Consider the following 19,657-nt stretch of genomic DNA (forward strand, 5'->3'; position numbering starts at 1 on the left):
TCAGCTAATGACCTGGGACGTGACACGACAATGCCAACATTTTTACTATGCTCCTGGAGAATACTTCAATAAGTTATCATCTGTGTAGGAAAGCAGAGTATATAACTCTATGAATTGTTGATATAAATTCAAGTTTTAAAAAGTCCAAAAGATTCACGTGACCAGAGTCACAGGAATGTAGAAAACCTAAGAAAAAAAAGGAAAGATAATAAATAGCATTGCTCTAAGTCACTCCCCAAATAGCCAGGACGGATGACTGTTCTAATCTGACACCGGACACACCGCTTTCCTCACCGGGCACCAAGTCTGGCCAGGACGACACCTCGGCGCATGCCTAACATGCTTAGCATCAGGTCAGGTCGGTGTCCCCAGCAGGCCAGGTAGGCCAGAGCGCAGTCACCGTGCCTCCTGCTCTCACTCCCCTTCGGGGCAGAGCTGATGAGGTCAGACCTCCCCAGTCAGGGGTCCGTCCGTCCGGGGGGCGTGATCTGTCACCTGTCACCGGCCCAAGGCCCGCCAGCCCACACAGGCCCCCTCCTCCTGCAGGCTGCACCCCGCGTGTGTCCGCAGCCCCCACCCCCGGCATTCAGCCATCCCCGGCAAGGGGCTGCGTGACGTGTGTGACGTTGAAATATTATCTTGCTGCTGTCACTGAAACTTGGCCTTTGCTAATCGGAACCCCATAGAGCACTGGCTGAGGCTTCCGAGCCCCCGGTCTCACGCACCCCCCTTCATCAGGATCCGAGCAGAGGCGTGGGGGTCGCGGTCTCTCGGAAGTAGGGCACGGCCACAGGGCTGACGGGGTCTGCGGGTGTGTGCCCGCGCGTGCGCCGCGTGACACCTCTGGCCAGAGCAGGCGTCTCGAATGCCACTCTTCTGATTGATGATACCCATTAGGCTGATTACCAGACTCTCCGGATTTCAGGGGAGTCAGGGGTGCCGGACTGACCCTCCCGGAGTGGGGACTTGGATGCGAAGCCTTCAGCGTTACCCAGGGGCTCGTGCAGCCCCAGTAGGTGCTGCCCGCCCCCGCCCAGGGTGAGCGTCAGGAGCCTCTTTCCCGTGCCCTCGGGTCTCTGACACAGACGAAGCCTTCGCCTTGCACTCTGCGAGGCGGTGGGCGTGACAGTTAAAATCACACCTTCCAGGCAAAGAGGGAGAGTGTCCCGGGAGGAGCCGGCGTCACAGCGGGAGGCAGGAAACGGCAGGACCACGCGCGCGGGCGTGTGCGGGGCAGCGGGACCCCGAGTGCACGGAGTGGGGGCGAGGGGGGGTGACGATGGTCCTGGAGGCTCGTGCTCCCGGACGACTAACGTAGACCTTTCCTTCTGGGTAACACGGAGCCACTGGAGCTCGTGAGCGAGGAAGCGGCGGCCACTGCGCACTCTCGTCCGCTCCAGCGTGGGCGCGAGTGGCACCGTCCACTTACTGCCGCTGGCAAACAGCTGGCTCTTTCCTCCCTGGGGTTACTCTGCAAAGGAGACACGTTTGCGTTTTGTTTTCAATTTTCTTGACGCAGAACCAAAGCGACCATAACAAACGGCTAATTAAAAAAAAAACAAAAAACCAAACTCAAAATGAATGGGCTGAAGAGCGGACCTTCAAAGCTTAAGCTCAGCCGGAGCCTTGGCGTGGCAGAGCCGCCTGTCACGCACGAAAGTGCTCATTTTGATTTAAGACTTAACAGACACGGACTCGGTCCGACTCCTCAGCTGATAAGACCGGCGTAAAACGTATAAATCAGACCCCCTCAAGAAATCAGTCCCGCTGATGAGCTGCGTGAGAACAGTGTGACACCCTCCGCAGCAGGTAACCAAACACCTGCGAGGGCCGCCGTGCGGTGACCGAGGGGTTCCAGGCGCAGCCCCGTCAGGGCACGGGCCCCAGCTCACGGGTCCTGCACGGAGCATCTCGCCGCCGGCCTGCGACAAGGCCGCACGCTACGCAGGAAGGCGACTCTCTCCGCTCCACAGACACAGCCCTCTGGCTCGGCTCGAAGTGCTCGGCTGTGCGAGCTGCCGTCCACGCCCCGCCCAGGGGGACGCCACGGAGGGACCAGCTCTAGTCTTAGGAAATGGTGCTGGGCCTGCACCTGTCACCTCTATCACCCCTGCCCTGCTTCTGTCGCCCTGAATGAGCTCGAGGTTCTCTGCTTGTCACACGGTTCCTAGAAAAACTGATTAAATATTTGTAAATCCCCGCACCTACACAGAGCCTTGTATATTTATTTTCTGGGTTTCCCCAGATTTTCCCACAGGGCATGAACCAGATCCTCCTGATCTGTGCCAAGCACAGGGACTCAAGTATCTGTTGGCCAAACCGACTGATCGTGGGGGTGAAGATGGGGAGAACAATGAGACACGGAGAGGGGCAGTTACTAAGTGATGCCCACAGACTGGCTGTCATTCAGGACCACGTGGCTTTACTTTGGCCCCGAGCGCAGCTTGTTTTTAAGGATGTCCGAGCCTATCTAGCGAGTGGTTTAGGAAAAGGCTGAATGGAACATGAGCGTCCGTAACAAGAAGTCAAGTTCTCGAAACCCTCACACCTGGTGCCTTTCGCCGCCAGCATCTGCCCCAAACCTGTCCCGTCCGCCCACAGGGCAAGCGCCTCCGCTCTCTGCCTGGCCCGTCCTCCGCGCGACCTGCTTCTCTGTTCCAGTCTTCTGCCGGAGGCCTAACCTGACGTCACAGCGTTTACGGAATGCTGTAGCCAACCACCTGCCCTGCCCGTCTGACCAGCGTTGGCGCCTGTAACGCCGCTGTGAGCAGAATTTTACAGACCGTCCTTCGGTATCACATCTACACGCGCTGTAGGTAAGACAGGACGGCGCCCGGTCCTGTGGCCTCAGCGCCGGGCAGACCGGCGCGTGGTCCAGGCGGCTCTCCGCAGCCTCCGCCCGGCGACAGTGTCGGCTGCTCGTCTGCGTCTACTCTTTACTAAACGACACTGTTTGAACCAGTCTCCCCCGCGAAACTGGGGCCGTCCTTGACTCGTCTCCTCCGTTCCCCTCGCACCGTCAGCCAAGCCAAGCTCCTCGCCGTCTCCATCGCCTCCACGTTCGAGGGTCCTTGTCACGTGCCGGGATTGCCACGGCAGCCCGTGACCCGTCTCCCCGCCCTGCTCCAGACGCTCTCCAAAGTCAGCCCTCGGTGGCTCCACCGCCGGGCAGTGCTCTTCAAATGTTTCCGGCAAATGGCAGAGGAGTTTGCGGGTCTCACAGATCTAAGCAGCTCACTACGAACAAGACGTCTCTTAAGTGGTCAGTTTAATCTTACAGTCCATTCCATAAACAGCCGCTTACGTATTAAAAGCATGTTTTGATATTTACTGAGTACACGACCTAATTTTGTCCACATGATAACTGAGTGAAACTCTCACTCGACGAAGGTACCCTCATGACCTGTGGCTCCGGGAACCCTTTGGCACCATGCCACCAGGCCGCGGCGGGCACACTGCAGCCTGCGGCCCGAATCTGGCCCACCGCCTGTTTCTGGAATACAGCCAAGTTCAATCATTTACTTATTGCCCGTGGTTCTTTGCAAATTATCACGGCAGAGGCGACTAGCTGCAGCAGAGACCAGGTGGTCCACGGAGCCTAAAATACTACTATCTGGCCTCAGGGAAACAGTCTGCTGCCGCCTGCACTAGACTGTGAGGGCCGCCCAGGCTCGGGACTGTGGCTTGTCTCGATGCTCCCAGCGCAGGTCTAGAGAAAGCGCTGAAAAAGATTTAAGGAACTAGGATGTTGCTAGGAAAATCTGCAGAGGCTCTAAGGGATGCGGCCACGAAGTTCAGCCAGAGTGCGCGCCTACCCCCCCAGGCCCTAAGGGAGCTACGCTGGGTCACATGGGGACGGTCCCTCACCAGCCCGAGAAGTCTGAAAGGCGGAGAGAAGACAGGTGAACAGGACACCAGAGCATGGAGGTCAAGGCGGGTCCCGAAGAATCTGGTAAGAATCGTCAGACCTGAGCGGCCTCCCCACAGGGTCGCCTCTGAGAAAGAGGATCCACCATTCGGGGTCATCGCCGTGACAATGAATAGCTCTGGGACCCAGGAACTGCGTCACATTTTTTTCTCCAAACGATGAGGAGCGAACCACTTAAAACTGAAATGTCTTAGGTAAGAGTAAGAAAGCGGGGTGCTGGGAAGGCTGTCAGACCTTGCAGTCGATGTTTAAAAAAGAATTATTTCACGAAATACCGCATGGAGTGTAATTTCCAAGGATGGAAGAAAGGGAAGGAAGGAGGGAAGGCGGGAGGGAGGGAGGAAGGGAGGGAGGGACACACAGTGCTTACTCTACACCTTAACCATCAACAGCAGCGCGAGAGGTGCTGGTGCAGCAGGCACACCCCGGAACTGGGGGTGGTCCCCTTTGCCAAAATAAGGAATGCGTGATGAGCTGTCGAGGGAGCACAGCCACATCAAGGCCACATAACAGCAGATCTCAGATGCTATGCTAAGGAATTCGGGCTTGATTTTTCAAGCTATAGGACAGAATGCCTGAAGTCGCCTCGACAAGCACTAGTGACCATCTGAGCGGTCACTTAGGACAACAGGAGGCAGGAAACTGGCCTGAGGGCTAAATCTAGCCCACCCCGTTGTTATAGATAAAGTTACAACCTTGCGGGAGGGCACACACCCCTGTTCTGCAGATCGGGAACCTGAGCTTGGGGAGGGTGCACGTCCCGTCGGTTGTGTGTCCCGTCGGGCGTGTCCGGCTCTGCAACGTCCCAGCTGTGGGATTCGGAGCGCGTTTGAAACGCTCCGTGCCTCAGGAACTTTCTGAGAAACGGTGGACCCGTCTTCCGGCCGCTGCGCCGTTTTGCGTCCCCACGAGCAACGGCCTTGGCATCAGCGCGTGAGGGTTCCCGTCGCTCTACCTCCTTGCCAAAGCTCAGCATTGTCAGCGTTTCACAGTTTAGCCGTTTTAGTGACTGGGTCCTGGGTAAGTGTGCTCTTAGTTGTCATTTCCCTAATAACCTATGACATTAAGAATCTTTTCATGTACTTTGTCACTCGCATACCTTCTTCTGTGAAACTTCTGTTCAAATCTTTTGCCTGTTTTTCTGCTGGGTTGTTTCCTTATTGTTAAGTTAAAAGAAATCTTTATACGTTCCAGATACAAGTTTTTTGGTCAGGTATGTTTTGTAAGTTTTTTCACCAAAAGGGTTTGTCTTAAAAAAAAAAAAAAAAAAGTGGTGTTTCGATGGCTCTTAAAAGGCTTTAATGTTTAAAAGTCCAATTTTATGGTTCATCTTTTTTTCCCAAATAAATCTCTACCTCTCAAAGTCACAATGATCTTTCTCTTGTTTTAAATCTGTGTGTCTATATCTATTTCTTCTTTGACTCACAGGTTATTTACGAATGTGCTGTTTAATTTCCACATGTATGGGAACTGTAAGATATTTTTATTATGACTTATTTTATGACTTATTTCTAATTTAATTCCACTGTGGTCCGAGAACATACTCTGAATGATTTCAGTGCTTTCAAGTTTACTGTGACTTGTCGTACGGCTCTCACGGGGTCACTTCTGCCGAATGTCCCATGTGTGCTTGCAAAGAATGGGTTTAACTCTGTTATTTCAAGTAGTGGCCAAGATGTCAACTGGGTTGAACTGGCTGACAGTGTGCGAGCCTCGACTGTCCCCGCCGATCTGTTCCCTTGGTCCTGACTCCCACTGGGGTGAAGCATCGCGATCCTCACCTACGATTTCTACCCTGGTCGCTGTCCCTTTTCTACCTTGTCCATTTTTGATTCATGTCTTTTGAAGCAATGTATTATTTTTATGATCAGAAGACAATCAAAAGCAAAGCAGCAATCTCTTTTCTGTATCTAAGATTTTTACAGTTAAAATATATGTGCAATTCCGAAACTGAAAAGACAGTAATTAAGCTATATTAAATTATTCAAAGTAGTATGTAACTGAAAGCAATTACTCTTCTTTAGTATCTAGGCAGCACGTTTCTATAAGAAAAATACAAACACGGACACGTCTGGTTTAACTTCACTTTCCCCTCGATTCCTGATTTTCAGATAAGCTTTATTTTCTTTGTCAATGGCTAAATTAACCGTCCAGTGTCAACATGAAAAAGCAACTATCTGTCTACTAAGTAGTTCACATCTAAGTGGTTTCATGTTCCAACTATTAAAAATGCTAGGAAAAAAATGTGGACTCCCCAAGCAATTTCTTACACGTTTCTCGAAATGCATTTTTCACTATGACTACGATAATCGCGAGTCAAATTCCACAGCACACAGCGTTTTTAGGGCGAGAAGGTGAAGCGCTGCCACTGATTTCTGAAGATGCGCCCGAAGCAAAAAAAAGTACAGACCCACCATTGACACGATTACCCTGAAAGCACCTGCAAGCCGCGGGGAAGGATGCTATTTTATTACCGTATGTAACTTTTGCCAAAATTTTCTTTACTCAAGCGATTCGATTTCGAAACACCCTGGGCTGTCACCGCCCCAAGTGACACCGTTCTCTGTACACAAACTGTGGTAAAAACTAAACCTCGGGCCGCTCTCCCTACTAACTAAACACTGCACGCAGGATGAAAAGTCGTTTTAAACGCCAAAATTAAGGAAAACTGGGACATGAAATTCTTTTTACGCATAAAATTGTCTAATCGCACTTAAGACCAATTGCGAACGACTTTTACACGGCCCGGTCTCAGTGCCCCCTGCCGGCACCCCCTTTTCACAGTCAAGTCGACTGTCTCCCCGAGGTTGACTGACTGCTGGAGCGCGGTTTAAGCCGACGGTTTTCTGACCATAAAGAAACATTTGTCATCTTGTTTAACCCGCGTCTTATTTTGTAAACCGTAACTCTTAACCCTCCTTCGATATTATTTGAGATTTTGAATGAATTACAGTTCTAAAACCAAATCAAAACTATGATAATTTTAGAAGTTTAAAATTTTGCTTTTGAAAATACTTTCATCTCAGTCCCGCGGCACCGACGCTGAGTGCTGTGTCGCTTGTGAGCCGCAAGCTTTTCTCTCCTAGGTCAGGCACGAGAGTGTTCGAGAGGTCACGTTCGACATCGCACGTACGACGCTGCTTTGTTCTGCAATGATGTGTGTCCCCGGGGAATCCTGTGCCACTGGTGGGGGCGAGGGCACGAGGATCGCAGACCCCCTCCCCCGAGGTCACGCGAGGGCAAGAGGATCGCAGGCCCCCTCCCCCGAGGTCGCGCTGTGCGGGATGCCACCACGGTCCGTGACCTGCCCGAGACCAGGGCCCGGGCAGCGCACAGAACTCACTCTGCCTTCGGAGCGGCCCTCCTCCCGGCATCTGGAGTTAAAACGGTGTAGGCCGCATCGGCCTGGGTTATTTTTATCCGGAAAACTGGGGCTAGAAACAGCACAGTCAGCACGGAACGGACAGCTGGCACAGCAGGACAAAAGCCCTCGCCAACTTTCAAAAAGTCTTGCCACCGTTTCAGAGCCCGGACAGAACGAAGGGGAAGTGTGGTGAGCACGGGGCGGGCGGCCAAGGGCGAGTGGCTCAGTGTGACGCCGACGGAGCAGGGTCAAGGACAGCGCGAAGGGCGCCCCGTGGAAGGGAAGGCAGCCGAGCAGGAGCAGCTCCGCACCCTCGTCGCTGTCGCGGTCGGAAGGCACGTCAGGAATAAAAGGCACATAAAGTTTTTTAGCAAAGACAGGTCAACGGCGGTTCCGAGTTCAGGGAGACACTCGGGGACGGGCCTGAAGCGCGATCCTACAAAGGTGGGGGGCTCGAGTGGCCGGGGCAGCAGCGGACCCGGCGAAGGACGTGCGGGAGGAGCGAGGGGGTCCGGCTGAACCCGCGCTCGCGCGCGCGAGGCGTCACCGACGGCAGCCGGACGGTGTGGGCCCGAGCGGTCGGGGGCATCAAACCGCAGCCTTCGCAGAAATCTTGAAGATTTCCGACGAGGGTTTTATAAGCGCTGGTAAATTTACAGGAGACGGACAGGGTGGCACGTGGAGAACGAACGGAGGGAGGGAGAGAAGTAACGACCGCGGAACACTCCGGGTGGAGCGTGATGCGCACCGAGGGCGGTGTGGGGCAGAGCGCCGGGCAACACGAGGGGACAGCGCCCTCCCGGTCACGCCTCCCGTCCTCGAGTGGCCCGCAGTTCGCAGAGGGAGCCACCACTGCAGGAGGGCTCTCGGTGACGGCAGATGCCACGGCCACAGGCAGGACAGAGCTGCAATGCTGCTCAGACGGACGAGGACAAGAAGCAAGCCACAGCGACCGGCCCGCTCTGCACCCTGAAGAACCAGGGCACCCGCGGGGCAGAGAGGGGCCTGTGGGGGGCGCTGGCGGCTGGGCGGGAGCACGGGAGCAACGAGGTGCTCTCTGCGGAGCTGTGCGGCACCCCAGGACCTGAGGGACACGGAGGTCTTCAAGCAGGAGAATGATACGCCCTGCGTTCTGGAAAAATAAAATCAGGGGCGACGGATAGAACAGGCCGAAAAGATATAAAATACAGAACGCAGTCAGGCTTCTGTAATAACCTAGGATGCAGATGAAGGTGGCTCTCGCCAGGAAGTGTAAGTGGAATGAGGGTCAGGAGACCGGGGGGTTTTCAACGAGCGGAGGTGTCTGCCGAGGGGAGCGACGCCGCCCTCAAACACCTGCCGTTCAGACGCGGTCGCTGGGCGGCGTCTCCACCGCCGGTCCCGCCGTCAGAAACCGCGGTGTAACCGCTGCTTCCTCACGGGGACCCTTCCGGGCCTGCAGACCGAGCTGGGTCCCTCTGCCGTGCTCCCCCGGGGCCCTGGTCACCTCGCAAGCACGCGTCACACGTGCGGCTGCAGGGCCGGCGCTGCCCTCCCTCCCATCGGTCACACTCCGGAGGGCAAGGGACGTTCCGACTGGGCCTTGTGGGACCCGCGGTGCCCAGCCCGACCCTGGCACATGTTAGCTGTTGGAAAGTAATGCAGCTCGCAGATACGACCGATTTCCCACCTGTTCCGGTGTCCGCACCAGGCAGCCCCGCCAGCCGTCGAGGTCTCTAGGAGTAAGCTGGGCGGAACCGCGGTCTCCGAGAGGAAACTGGGCGGAACCGCGGTCTCTGAGAGGAAGCTGGTACTCACACTGCCCCTGCAGCACTGCCCGTAGCGCTGCCCGACACTCAGGTGGAGCCTGCCGGGGCCAGGCATGTGCGGGACAGACCAGGGAGCCTTCACCACGTCCTGAGGGTGGCAGCCCTGAGCAGGCGTGGCGGCCGGCCGGCCCCTCATCACGGATGGCCTGCTGAGCATCTGTCCCTTTATCTCTTCAGCACGGAATTGGCTGCTATTGGCTGCTACCGTGAGCTCCTGCTATGCTGATGAGGAAGCTGATGCTTTGTTAGAAAATTTGCCTAAAATCAGAGCAATTAAGCAACAAAACAATGGTCTGATCACAGGCAGGCTAACTGAAGACCCTGTGCTTCCCAGAGTACAGGAGCTCATCGGGGAGAAACGGTGTGGGCAGAAACAGAAGACTCCCGCCAGCCTTCAGAGCAGTGGCATTTTTAAGGGGCAGACACTGCGACCTGAGAAATGGCACGCACATCCCCGTGTAATCCCTCCCCCCTTGAAGTGGGCCTCACACTAGTGACTTGCTTCTAACCAAAAGGGTGCAGGTGACGGATGTCGCTTCTGTGGGTAGGTCACAGGAGACCGGGGCTTAGGTCTTGCCAGCTGACTCTTTACCGCCTTCTGTCCCCGAATAAGCAAGCTCCAGGGCTGGAGGGGCCCGGGTGGCGAGGACCGCAGGCCACCGGCTCCACCACCCACGAGACACCGAAGGCGGCGGCCAGCGTGCGGCTGGGCAGCGGAGCCTCCGCCATCCCAGCCTCGGGGGAGCCCAGAGCCCGGGCCCCGCGAGGCTGCGCGCGAAGGGGGATCCGGGAGATGATAAACGCCAGGTTTCGGGGGAGTCTGTTACATAGCAACAGACGACTCGTGTCACCTGAGAAGCGACGTCTAGAAATACAGATGTTCTCCCCACGTGTGTCATCTGAGGAGCAGAAAGCTAAGCGCTGAGCTTCAGGAGAAAAGCCGTTGAGAACAGGAGAAAAACTTTCAAACGTGCTGGGGAAAAGGAACGGAAAGGCGCACGGTGGGCGAAGGTCCGCGCGGCCGAGGCTGGCGCTGCTACCAGGGTGGCAGGCCTGGCCCGGGCCGCGCCTGCCGTGTCCTCTGCAGAAAACGCCGTCTTCCCGACAGCCACTCGGACGAGCCGCGCCCACGGCATCCGCGGGAGACTCCACGGAAGGTAAAAGACGCCCCGAGAGAGAGATTACGTGGCAAAACCACAGGCTCAGAACTTCCAATTCCCTTTTTTTCCTTTAAAGTTTTGTATTAATAAAAACTTGCAAACCTGCATCAATCGTATCATGACCCCCCGATGCTGATCACGCAGCTTCCACTGCTCAGTCGATGGCACGTTTCGTCTCATCCAGGTTATTGTGAAGCTCTAGTTACCACTGACGGATGACAGCTGATTACCGATACCAACGAGGAAAAATTCAGACGCATGGTCAACCTTTTAACGCTCCAAACTCCTGGTGGGACCTTTCCATCAGCGGATGAGATGCGGTCTTTCCCATCTGGCTCCTGGATCCCGCGGCTCAGGCCTGAGCCTTCGTGTTTTGTGTTTTTAAAACCATCCCAAAGCACGACACCCTAGCGTTCACCCACACCCTAGAGGCTGCCTTGCCCAGGAGCCCTGCGCGTGCAACCCCCGGACGCCAGCTGTGACCCGAGCACGCGGCCGCCGCCTGACGGCTGGCACCGGCTTCCCGTCAGGACGCGCTCTCGCACTTCTCACCCACGATGGCCCGAAGCTGCCACACAGTCGCCTGTATCTACGTGTCGATGGAGCCATTTTTGATGTTATACGGTCATTCTACCTCTTCTCAATTTTCTACGGCAGTTTTATCGAAAGTACGTCTGAATGAGACGCTTTACGACTGACGTTTAATCTAAGTCTATGCTTGGCCCTCACGTGGAGCCCTTCGGTGTTCCCCAGTGGTCCCCTAAATTTCGGAGTCCGCGTAATTCTCTTTACATGGATTTGCACCCACAAGCCACCTTGAGCGTGCACCTCACGCAAGGCAGCACAGATGTCCTTGTCAGGCAAGACTTCCTGCAGTGATCGCCGGGGGCGGCCCAGTGGCGGAGCCGACGAGGGCACACCGTGCAGACGCCACCATGCCTGATGCCTCGGGGGGACAAGGGCGGGGCTGTGAGGTCCGCGGCGGGAGCAGCCGGCACAGCCAGCTTGAAGGAATGTGGAAAGGTGGGGCCTGGAACCCTGTCCCTCAGGCTTCGGCTGCGAAAAGTGTCACAATCTGATATCAATGGAAACCGAAGGACAGTTAGGGCGAGATGCGCAACTCGCTCCTTCCCTCTGCTCTGGACGGACGAGACCCAGGATGGACGAGACCCAGGACGGACGAGACCCAGGACGGACGAGACCCAGGGCGCAGCCCGACTCCGTGCCGCGCCCTCTCACGCCGCGCACCTCGTCCGCCCGCAAATGTCACTGACTCCACGTCCCAAGATCCCAGAATCCAACTCAGTCTCGCCACGTCTGCGGCTGCTGCCCAGAGCACCCTGCTGCCTGTCCGTAACTTGCTTATTTTTTGTCGTGACATTGACCACCTGACGTGTCACGTATTTACTTACACGTGTTCACCGACGGTCTCTCCCGCCCCCTCATCCGCCTCAAGGAGCACTCGAGCTCCATGACAAGGGGTCTTTTTTTCCGTTCCCGCGGTTTATGTGAGTCTAGCTCCCGACACGGCACCTGCGCGTAGAAAGTACTCACTTCGTACTTGTTGAACGAGAACAGTAACAAAACAGGATTCAGAAAATTCAGTAAGGAGGGGCCGACGGCACGTGTGTTTTGCTTCGGTAAAGAAATGGGATCTGGGACACGGAACGAGGGAAAGAAGTCCAAACTCGTGAAAACTTTACGGTGATTTCCGTAAGCAAACTGAGGCTACAGATACTATCCGAGCTCTTCAGAAATAAACCTGTTAACTCAGTTCTGGAAACGTGACAATAAAGCACAGAACATTCCGGGGAGGTGGCAGGACAGTGCCGAGTTCGGACGAGGAAACGCAGCCGTGGAATAAACCATTGTAAGGGAAGATTCTGGTTAAGCATCCATCGCTTTGTTTCATTTTGTCTTTTTTAGAACAGAAAAGTTAGAGCTGGAGTAAGAATACAGACAGGCTGTAAGCGGAGCTTGGCAAATGCTCCGAACCCATCCCCTGGGGTCACGAACAATGTTTCAAGTGCAGAGTAGAAATGGAGGTGGGTCGTAAGCACAGTAGCAAAATGCAGCCAGGCAAACTGGGAGTGGGCAGGAACGAACGGGAGGCTGAGGCTAAAACACCCGGCGGCACCGAAAGGCCTCACGTGAAAAATCAAGTAAAAACAACTGAGCTGGTAACAGCGACCCAGAGCCGCGCCGGCAAGGCAGAGGCGCCGGAAAACACGGCGGACGAACGAAGCCAGATTTCAGGGCTGACGGAGGAAAACGAGGGAAAAGAAACCGAATAAACACGTAAATCGGGAAGAGTGAGAAGTTCCTACGGGGGACCCGGGGAGCCAGGCCTGGCCCAGGGAGAGCGGCCTCGATGACCGAGCAGAGCAGAGCAGAGCAGAGCAGAGCAGGTGCATGAAGAACATCTGGGGACATCACGGAAGGCTTATCTAAAGGAGGACGATTTAAACTACGACGTCGGCTAAGTCAGAGTACAGAAGGACTGCAGTAAACGGGAGACGGAGAAGGAAGGCGTTGAGTGTTCCAGCAGTCCTCAAACTGGCACAAAGCGGGCCAGACTAGCTCAGTGTCACTTGTACACGAGATGCGGCACAGAGTTGCAGATACGAGAATGAACTGAATCAAACGCCAGTCAGTTTTGTCACTAACTAGCTCTATGACCTTGAACAAGTCACTTAACCTCTCTGGGACTTATTTCCTCTGTTTTAAAAAGTGTGTGTGTGTGTGTGTGTATGTGTGTGTGTGTGTGTGTGTGTGTGTGTGTGTGTAGTAAAAGTCAAAAAAAATGAGCGATTATCACTCTAAATCTCCTTCCTTCCAGCTTATAAGAGGGAGAAAGGAAAAGCACAGAGCTCTTTAAAGAAAGAATCAGAGAAAGAAAAAATTTAAATGGAAGAGTAATAGTTAACAACAGTTTTGCACAGTCTTTGATGACTTAAAAAGTGCTTTTGCACACATGCACTCAGCAAGGTGAGAGGCCGAAAAGATGGGTATCGTTTACACCGTTGGCAAACGGAGTAACTGAGACTCGGAATGATCAAGGACACAGAGAGAGTGGCCGGCCGATCCAGCCCCGACCTAGACCTACAAAGGCCACCACCCGCGTTTCGATGCCCTCCTGTGTGACTAAGGTCTTGCGGGGGGAACTTCTGTAGCTATTAGGTGGTAGATAAGCGAAGAGTTATAAACATGCCCCGCCCCCCAAAAAAAACCCTTTTAAAGTAAAATTCCTTTAGAACTAAAGGAGTTAGTTACCTTATATATAAACTGCACGGACATTAATTCACTGTACGTGTTTTCCTACAAAGTTGAACTTGGTTCGATCGCAACCTATTACGACTACTCTTTCAGCCCACGTGCAGCTCTTAACTCTCAAGTGCGTGTACACGAGACCACAGCCTGATTCGCAGCCCTTCTGCAAACACAGCAGCGGACTTCGATCTTGAATTCTGACATAGCCATGAGAACATTCAAAGCCGCTTCCATCTGTACGTCCAGGATGCCGAGAGCATGGCGAAAGTGACAGCAGACCGGGAGAAGAGTCACTGTCACCGTCACCGCTACGGTGCTGGTGACGAACTCGCGGTTCTCCTCGGCGCAGGCTCTAGGAGCTGCCTCCCGCGGAGCTGAGTGACTCGTCACCCGCGGCACGAAGTGACGACGCGCAGGAGCGGAATCTGCTCACTGCTCTCAGACGCCTGTATCTCTGCTTTTCTTTACGGACGTGTCACACGAACAGAGTAAGTTTGGACGAGATTCCAGAAGCGTCGCATACGATTCTCGCATTTTTATTTTAACAGGCACATTTCTTCCCCGAGAGTGGCCACGAATCGCGGGCTGAATGGCCCGACAGTTCCCACGCCCCTGTCCTCCGTGTCCCTCCCCCTCCTCCGCCCCCAGCGAAGGCACCTAGGATTTCTCACCGCCCACACGACACTACTCTTCACAAACCCGCAGACCGGGACGGGTCCCCACGGGACGGAAGAAAGGCTGTGAGAAAGGACAAAAGACTGAAGGCCGTTTAAGGGAAAAAGGGAGGGAACCCCCCCGAAAAGCACAGAGAAACGGGAAATGGGAGCTCGGTCACCTCAGTGGCCACAACCACAGCGTCCCCGCTTTTCTGCTGCGCGACTGCACCCCTCCCTTGCCGTTCCTCCCCCACGGCCGACGGACACACCGCGGCCCGATGAGCTCGCCGGCAGCGGACGCTCGGGGTATCGAAGCGCACGCTGAACGTTCCGGATCACCTGCTCGCCGGGCCCCGCACACGCGAAGCCCGCGCGGAGGAACGCAGCGAACACAAACACCCGCACCAGAATCGGGGCGGAACCCCGCGCCTAACTCCTGGCTCGCTGTGCTTTCCAGCAAGTGCGCGAACTTCCCCGAGGCCCCCTCTTCTCACGTAAGAACGGGGGTGACGCGGCAGTGGTCAAGTCACTGTACGGAGCTGCTCCGAAAATCTGAAGGAGGAAAATACTTCACATTGAGGCGAGTGACTTTGAAATCACTATAAAGGACAATAAAGTTTTTAACTGAAGAACGTCTCGGCCATCAATATCCACATTCTGCCTCCCGTAAAAGTTACTGTACTGAAATGAGCATCATTCAGCTGGATAACTGTAAAAGTGGCTTTCTGGCCACTATCTGAAACAAACGCTGTGTGGTCACCTAATAAAAAGTTTATATAGCGCCACCATCAAATAAAATTATCCACATACGAGGCCAATGCTATTCACTATGAGCACAAAACGTGTGTTGAATTTTCGTGCCCCTAGTATGCTAACTAATCTCATTCTCTGACCCCTTCTGACATCGTCTACGAGCCGCAGGGCAGATGATCCGAATGCCGAGTCGGAACTGCAGGGAGGCTGTGGCAGGTGGGAGCCTCCGCCAAGCCTGAGCTGAATGAATGTCTTCAAATGCCAATGAGGAACGATGCCACCTGCTTCACAGAATCAGGATCACAGCGACCGTGTCGGTACCGCGCCTACTCTGGTGCCCAGCACGCTGTGCCCGCTCAGTAAGTGGTGGCTGGGAATCCGACGGCCTTCCCACTCCCCAGTTTTTTTGAGGAATACTTAAATTACAGGATCAAACACGATCGGCAACAACTCACATGGCCGAGAAGTACAATGAAAGGTTCCGATGCCCTCAGCGCATTCACAGATCCTGAGGCTGGGCCCGAGAAGACTGAAATAAGCGCAAGGTCAAAGCTAAGAAGTTTGAGATCCACCCTTCCTTCAGCCCACCCCTTATCACGCAGGGATGCGTGTGGTCAAATAATCTGCGACCTATACCGCTGCTTCCGCTGCTCCTTTCCCCCACTGGGACTTCTTAGGTGGCTCCTGACTGGCAGCCCCCTGGTGAGAAGCAACAGCCAGGCTGACCGTCCCTTCCCGGAAGACAGGTGGAAACAGGAAGCCGGGGGAGAAGAGGCCTGAGCTCAAGCAGGAAAGCAAAATTAACTAAGGAAAGCAGGTCAAGGGAGACCTGGGCCACTGTCTCCTTTGGGACGTCACCTTGAGTGTGGGCCCAGCAGTGGCTCTGGCCAGCCTTCTCCGGCCATGTGAGCTCTCCCTCAGGCTGGCCCCTGGCCTGCTTTAGGGTTCACGCCCACATCGGGATCTGATCCACGCCAAAGCTACGAGATGCAATGAAGAGATCATTAAAGACTGAAGTCGAGGTTGAATCAGGGTCCCTTCTTCCCTCCAGCTTGATGTTAAGCGACTGTTTATTTTTTCCCGGGACCACGCGGTATTGAGACCGGTGGCCACATGCCGCAATGAAGATGCCACACGTAAGGGAGACTCCACGATGGATTCCCCCGCACGAAATTTTCCTGTTCAGAACTTTCCTCATCGCCTGTGCTCAGCTTTTCGACCGTCTGAGAGCCACGCGTGAGGACCATCGAAACAGACCGCCTGCCACACAAAAGAGCGACTGGGGAGAGCCGGTGTGGGCACGCGTGCACGTGTGACCTGGGAACCCCGAGTCCGCCGGGGAAACATCACCGCCTCGAAGGGGAGAAAACAAAGGGACGTCCCCGAGGCGACACGTTACAGGGAGCCCCCCTCCTCCCACGCCACGGTTTTTCCAGGAAGCTGCAAAACAGCTCTTTTTCAAGAGAAGGGTTCCGTCCGCAGAGCAAATAAAGGAAACCTGGGCTGGAGCTGGAAGCGGCCCACACAGAGTCTGGAAACGGAAACCGGCCCTCCTTCCCGGCCCCGCAGCGGGCTCGGCCCCGCGGGGACGCGGGAGGGGGCGGGGCGGCCCTCGGCCACCGGCCTTTCCGCGGCCAGCGGGGGGCCGGGTCCCCGGCCGCCGTCCGTGGGAAAGTGGGTCAAAGGGCGCGCGGAGGGAGGGGCGAGCGCACTCGCGAGGCGGACGCCGCGCCCGCCGTGGGGCCGGGACCCGCGGCCGCGGGACGGCGGAGTTCGCGCCGGGCGCCGGGCGGGAAGACGCGGCGGGCGGAAACGCGCGGGCTGCCCGGAGCCCCGCGGGCCGCGGCCGGGGCCCCCGCGCTCCCCGCCGGCCTCCGTCCCGTCGCGCCCGGGACGGCGGGGGCGCACGCGGCCCCGAGCGGCACTTACTTTCGTCCGGCCATTGATTTTGTAGCTGCCCAGCTTCCCGTTGCAGTGGCGGATCAGGTCGTCCATGCTGCTCATGAGCAGCCCGATGGTCTCGCAGCCGGGCTCCTTGCCCTCGATCCAGGTGATCTTGTCGCCTCGGATGTCCTTGGACGAGTCGCTCTTCTGGCTGACCAGCTGGCCGTCCGTGAACTTGCCGGTGTCGTGCAGGGCGCGCACCTCGTCGCCGATCTGCTGGCCGGTCTCCTTGCCCAGGAAGTCGTCCACCACGCAGATGCCGTGCTTGTTCATGCAGGGCACGATGTACTCCAGCGCCAGCTTCAGCGCCGGCAGCGGCTTGGTCTGCCCGTTGGGCCGCGGGCCGCCGCCGTGGCTCAGCGCCTCGGCCGGCGGGCCGCGCGGCGGGGACAGGCTCGCCTTGTCCTGGAGCGGCGTCGCGCGGCCCAGCGGCTCCTCCTTCGCGGGCTCCGCCTCGGCCGCCGCCGCCGCCGCCGGGCCCTGGCCGCCGGGCGCCGCGCGGGGCGGGGACGCGGCCGCCGCGGGCCTGGCCTTTGCGCTGGCCGCGTCCCCGGCGGCGGCGCTGTCCCGGCGCGGCGCCGCCTTCCTGGCCTCCCTGGCCCCGGCGGGCCTGGGCGGCGGCGCGGCGGCGGCGGCGGCGGGCGGCGCGGGGCCGGGGGGCCGGGGCTGGGCGGCCGCGGGCGCGGGGGCGCCGCCGCCGCCCTGGCACACGAGCTTGTGCTTCTTCCAGTCCTGGCGCTGGTGCTCCTTGCTGCAGTAGAAGGAGCTGCGGCAGCGGCCGCAGCGCAGCAGGTTCTCCATCTTCCCGCACAGCTCGCAGTACTGCCGGTCTCGCTCGCTCGGGCTCGGCCCGCCCGGCCCGCCGCTGTCATTGGCCATGGCGGCGGCGGCGGCGGCCTCGCAGGGGCGGTGGCGGCCGGACGGCCTCGCCGGGGCCCGGGGAGCGCGCGGAGCGGCCGGGGCCGTCACTGCGCCATGCGCCCGCGCGCCGCGCCTGGGGGCGGCCGGCCCGCCGCTTCCTCGTCGTCGGCCCGGCCGCGCGGCGCCGGCTGCAGCGTCAGCGCCTCATGGCCGCGGCGGCGGGGCAGCGACTGCGCGGCGGAAGGCGACCTCGGTGGGGCGCGGGCCCGGGCGCGCGAGACCGGCCGGCGGGACCGCCGCAGCGTCCCGGGCGCCCGGCCGGCCTGTGCAGGAGCGCGGGCGTGCGGCGCCACTCGCTCTGCGCGCTCGGCACGTACACCACGGCCCCGCCGCGACCCGGGCGGGCGGGCGGGCGGCGGGGCGGGGCGGGGCGGGGCGGCCGCGCGCTCGCGCTCGGCGGGCTGGCCCTGCCCCCGGGGCCCCACGCCCCCGCCCGCGGCCGGCTCCGCCCGCGCGGGCCCGGGACGCCGAGGCCCCGGCCCGCGGGCCCCGGAAGGGCGCGGCCGTGCGGCCGGGCGGCGCTACACCTGCCGGGCGGGCGCCGAGCGGAGGCGCGACATGGCCGCTGCGGCGTGGCCGGCGCTCCCGGCACGCTGCAAGGTGGCTCCTGCAGCCCTCGCCTCGCACCGGAGGAAACGGAAATTCGGACAAGTCCAGTAACTTGGCCGGTGTCACGCAGAGCCGGGACCGACTCCAGGCATGAGACTGTCAGATTCCAGGGCTGCTTTTGCCATCGCGCCGCTACGGCCTTTGGTCCGGCAAGGCCCGGAATGGTTAAGCGCAAAAGTTGCGGGTGCCGCGGTGTTCGCCCAAGCCCCTGTGCCCCCTTGGGGCCGAATTTAAAGGGACCGAAATTTGATGTGCTTCTTCCACTTGCAAACCCTGGGAAATCTTGCCGAGTTTGAAACCTCCGGAGGAAATTTCACTGCCGAGTTAAATAAAGCAATCGATGCTCATTCTAACATCCACACTCAGGCACTTAAATTCGAACTGAGGGAACTACTCCTGACAACCGGATTTGGGTGGTAAAGGAGCACAATTACATTAACGACTTTTTAAATTCTAAAAAAATAAAAATAAATCGCTTATTCCTAGAATCTGTGCCGTGCTGATGAATACAGGTCTTTGTTCTATGGAACACAAAAACCTTACCAGAAATAAGCCAAGGGTGTTTCTTTCCGCCTGCCATTTATTTTAAGAATAGAAAGGGCTGTGATTTAGATTTTCGCAGTCTGTACTGAGCACTTGCTGAAGCAGACAATGCAGTGCTAGGCTCCTGGATCATCTGAACAGGGTGCCACGAGCGTCAGCAGTCCTGCAGATATGCGAGATCACCAGCTCCCAGACTTAGAACACGGGAGCTGAAGTGTGTAGGTTAAAGGCAGAAGCGTGTGAGGAATGATTCTAAGCCACTTTGTAGACTACTGTTTAAAAAAACTAGCCTGAATCCAAAAACATGAAAGCTCTTCAACGACTATGCAGAACTGCAAATTGTCATCGATCTCTGCTGTCGAAACAGTATCCCAGGGATCCAACGTGGGCAAAGAGGACGGTCCAATTAGCCCCGCCTTTGGAGACTGTGAAAAGTACTATGCTCACAGCTTCGGATTCCAAGCCAAAGTAAAATCCAACTTTCTGTAAAGAATCGGGACCTGGATCTATCTCAGATGTGTATCCAACCTTCCCAGGGCTTTATTTAGTACAGTGAGATGTCACTGTTTCAGTTGTTACTAGTCAGGGTGCTCAACGCATGTATGAAGAGCACGCGACGTGCCACGGTGGCCGGGCGGTTTTAGACTCCCGAGGTACCCAGCCCAGTGCAGGGGGTGGACATGGAAACAAATCATGACAGT

The 19,657-nt window shown here is 57.1% G+C and overlaps 1 protein-coding gene across 2 annotated transcripts in view; it reads right to left on the minus strand.

Annotated features, from left to right (window-relative positions):
- The window catches only part of EGLN1 (egl-9 family hypoxia inducible factor 1), a 36,700-nt gene extending 18,878 nt beyond the window's left edge, over positions 1-17,822 (minus strand). The window contains exon 1 of one of the 2 annotated variants that reach the window (XM_039850334.1): positions 16,869-17,822. In XM_039850334.1, the coding sequence (XP_039706268.1) occupies positions 16,869-17,762 (894 nt within the window). In that variant the 5' untranslated portion in view covers positions 17,763-17,822. The remainder of the gene's footprint in view (positions 1-16,868) is intronic. The other variant, XM_039850333.1, reaches the window with a different exon arrangement.
- Positions 17,823-19,657: the final 1,835 nt, after the last annotated feature.

The sequence above is a fragment of the Pteropus medius genome, unplaced genomic scaffold (assembly GCF_902729225.1).
Source record: "Pteropus medius unplaced genomic scaffold, Ma_sr-lr_union100, whole genome shotgun sequence".
NCBI classification, from domain to species: Eukaryota; Metazoa; Chordata; class Mammalia; order Chiroptera; family Pteropodidae; genus Pteropus; species Pteropus medius.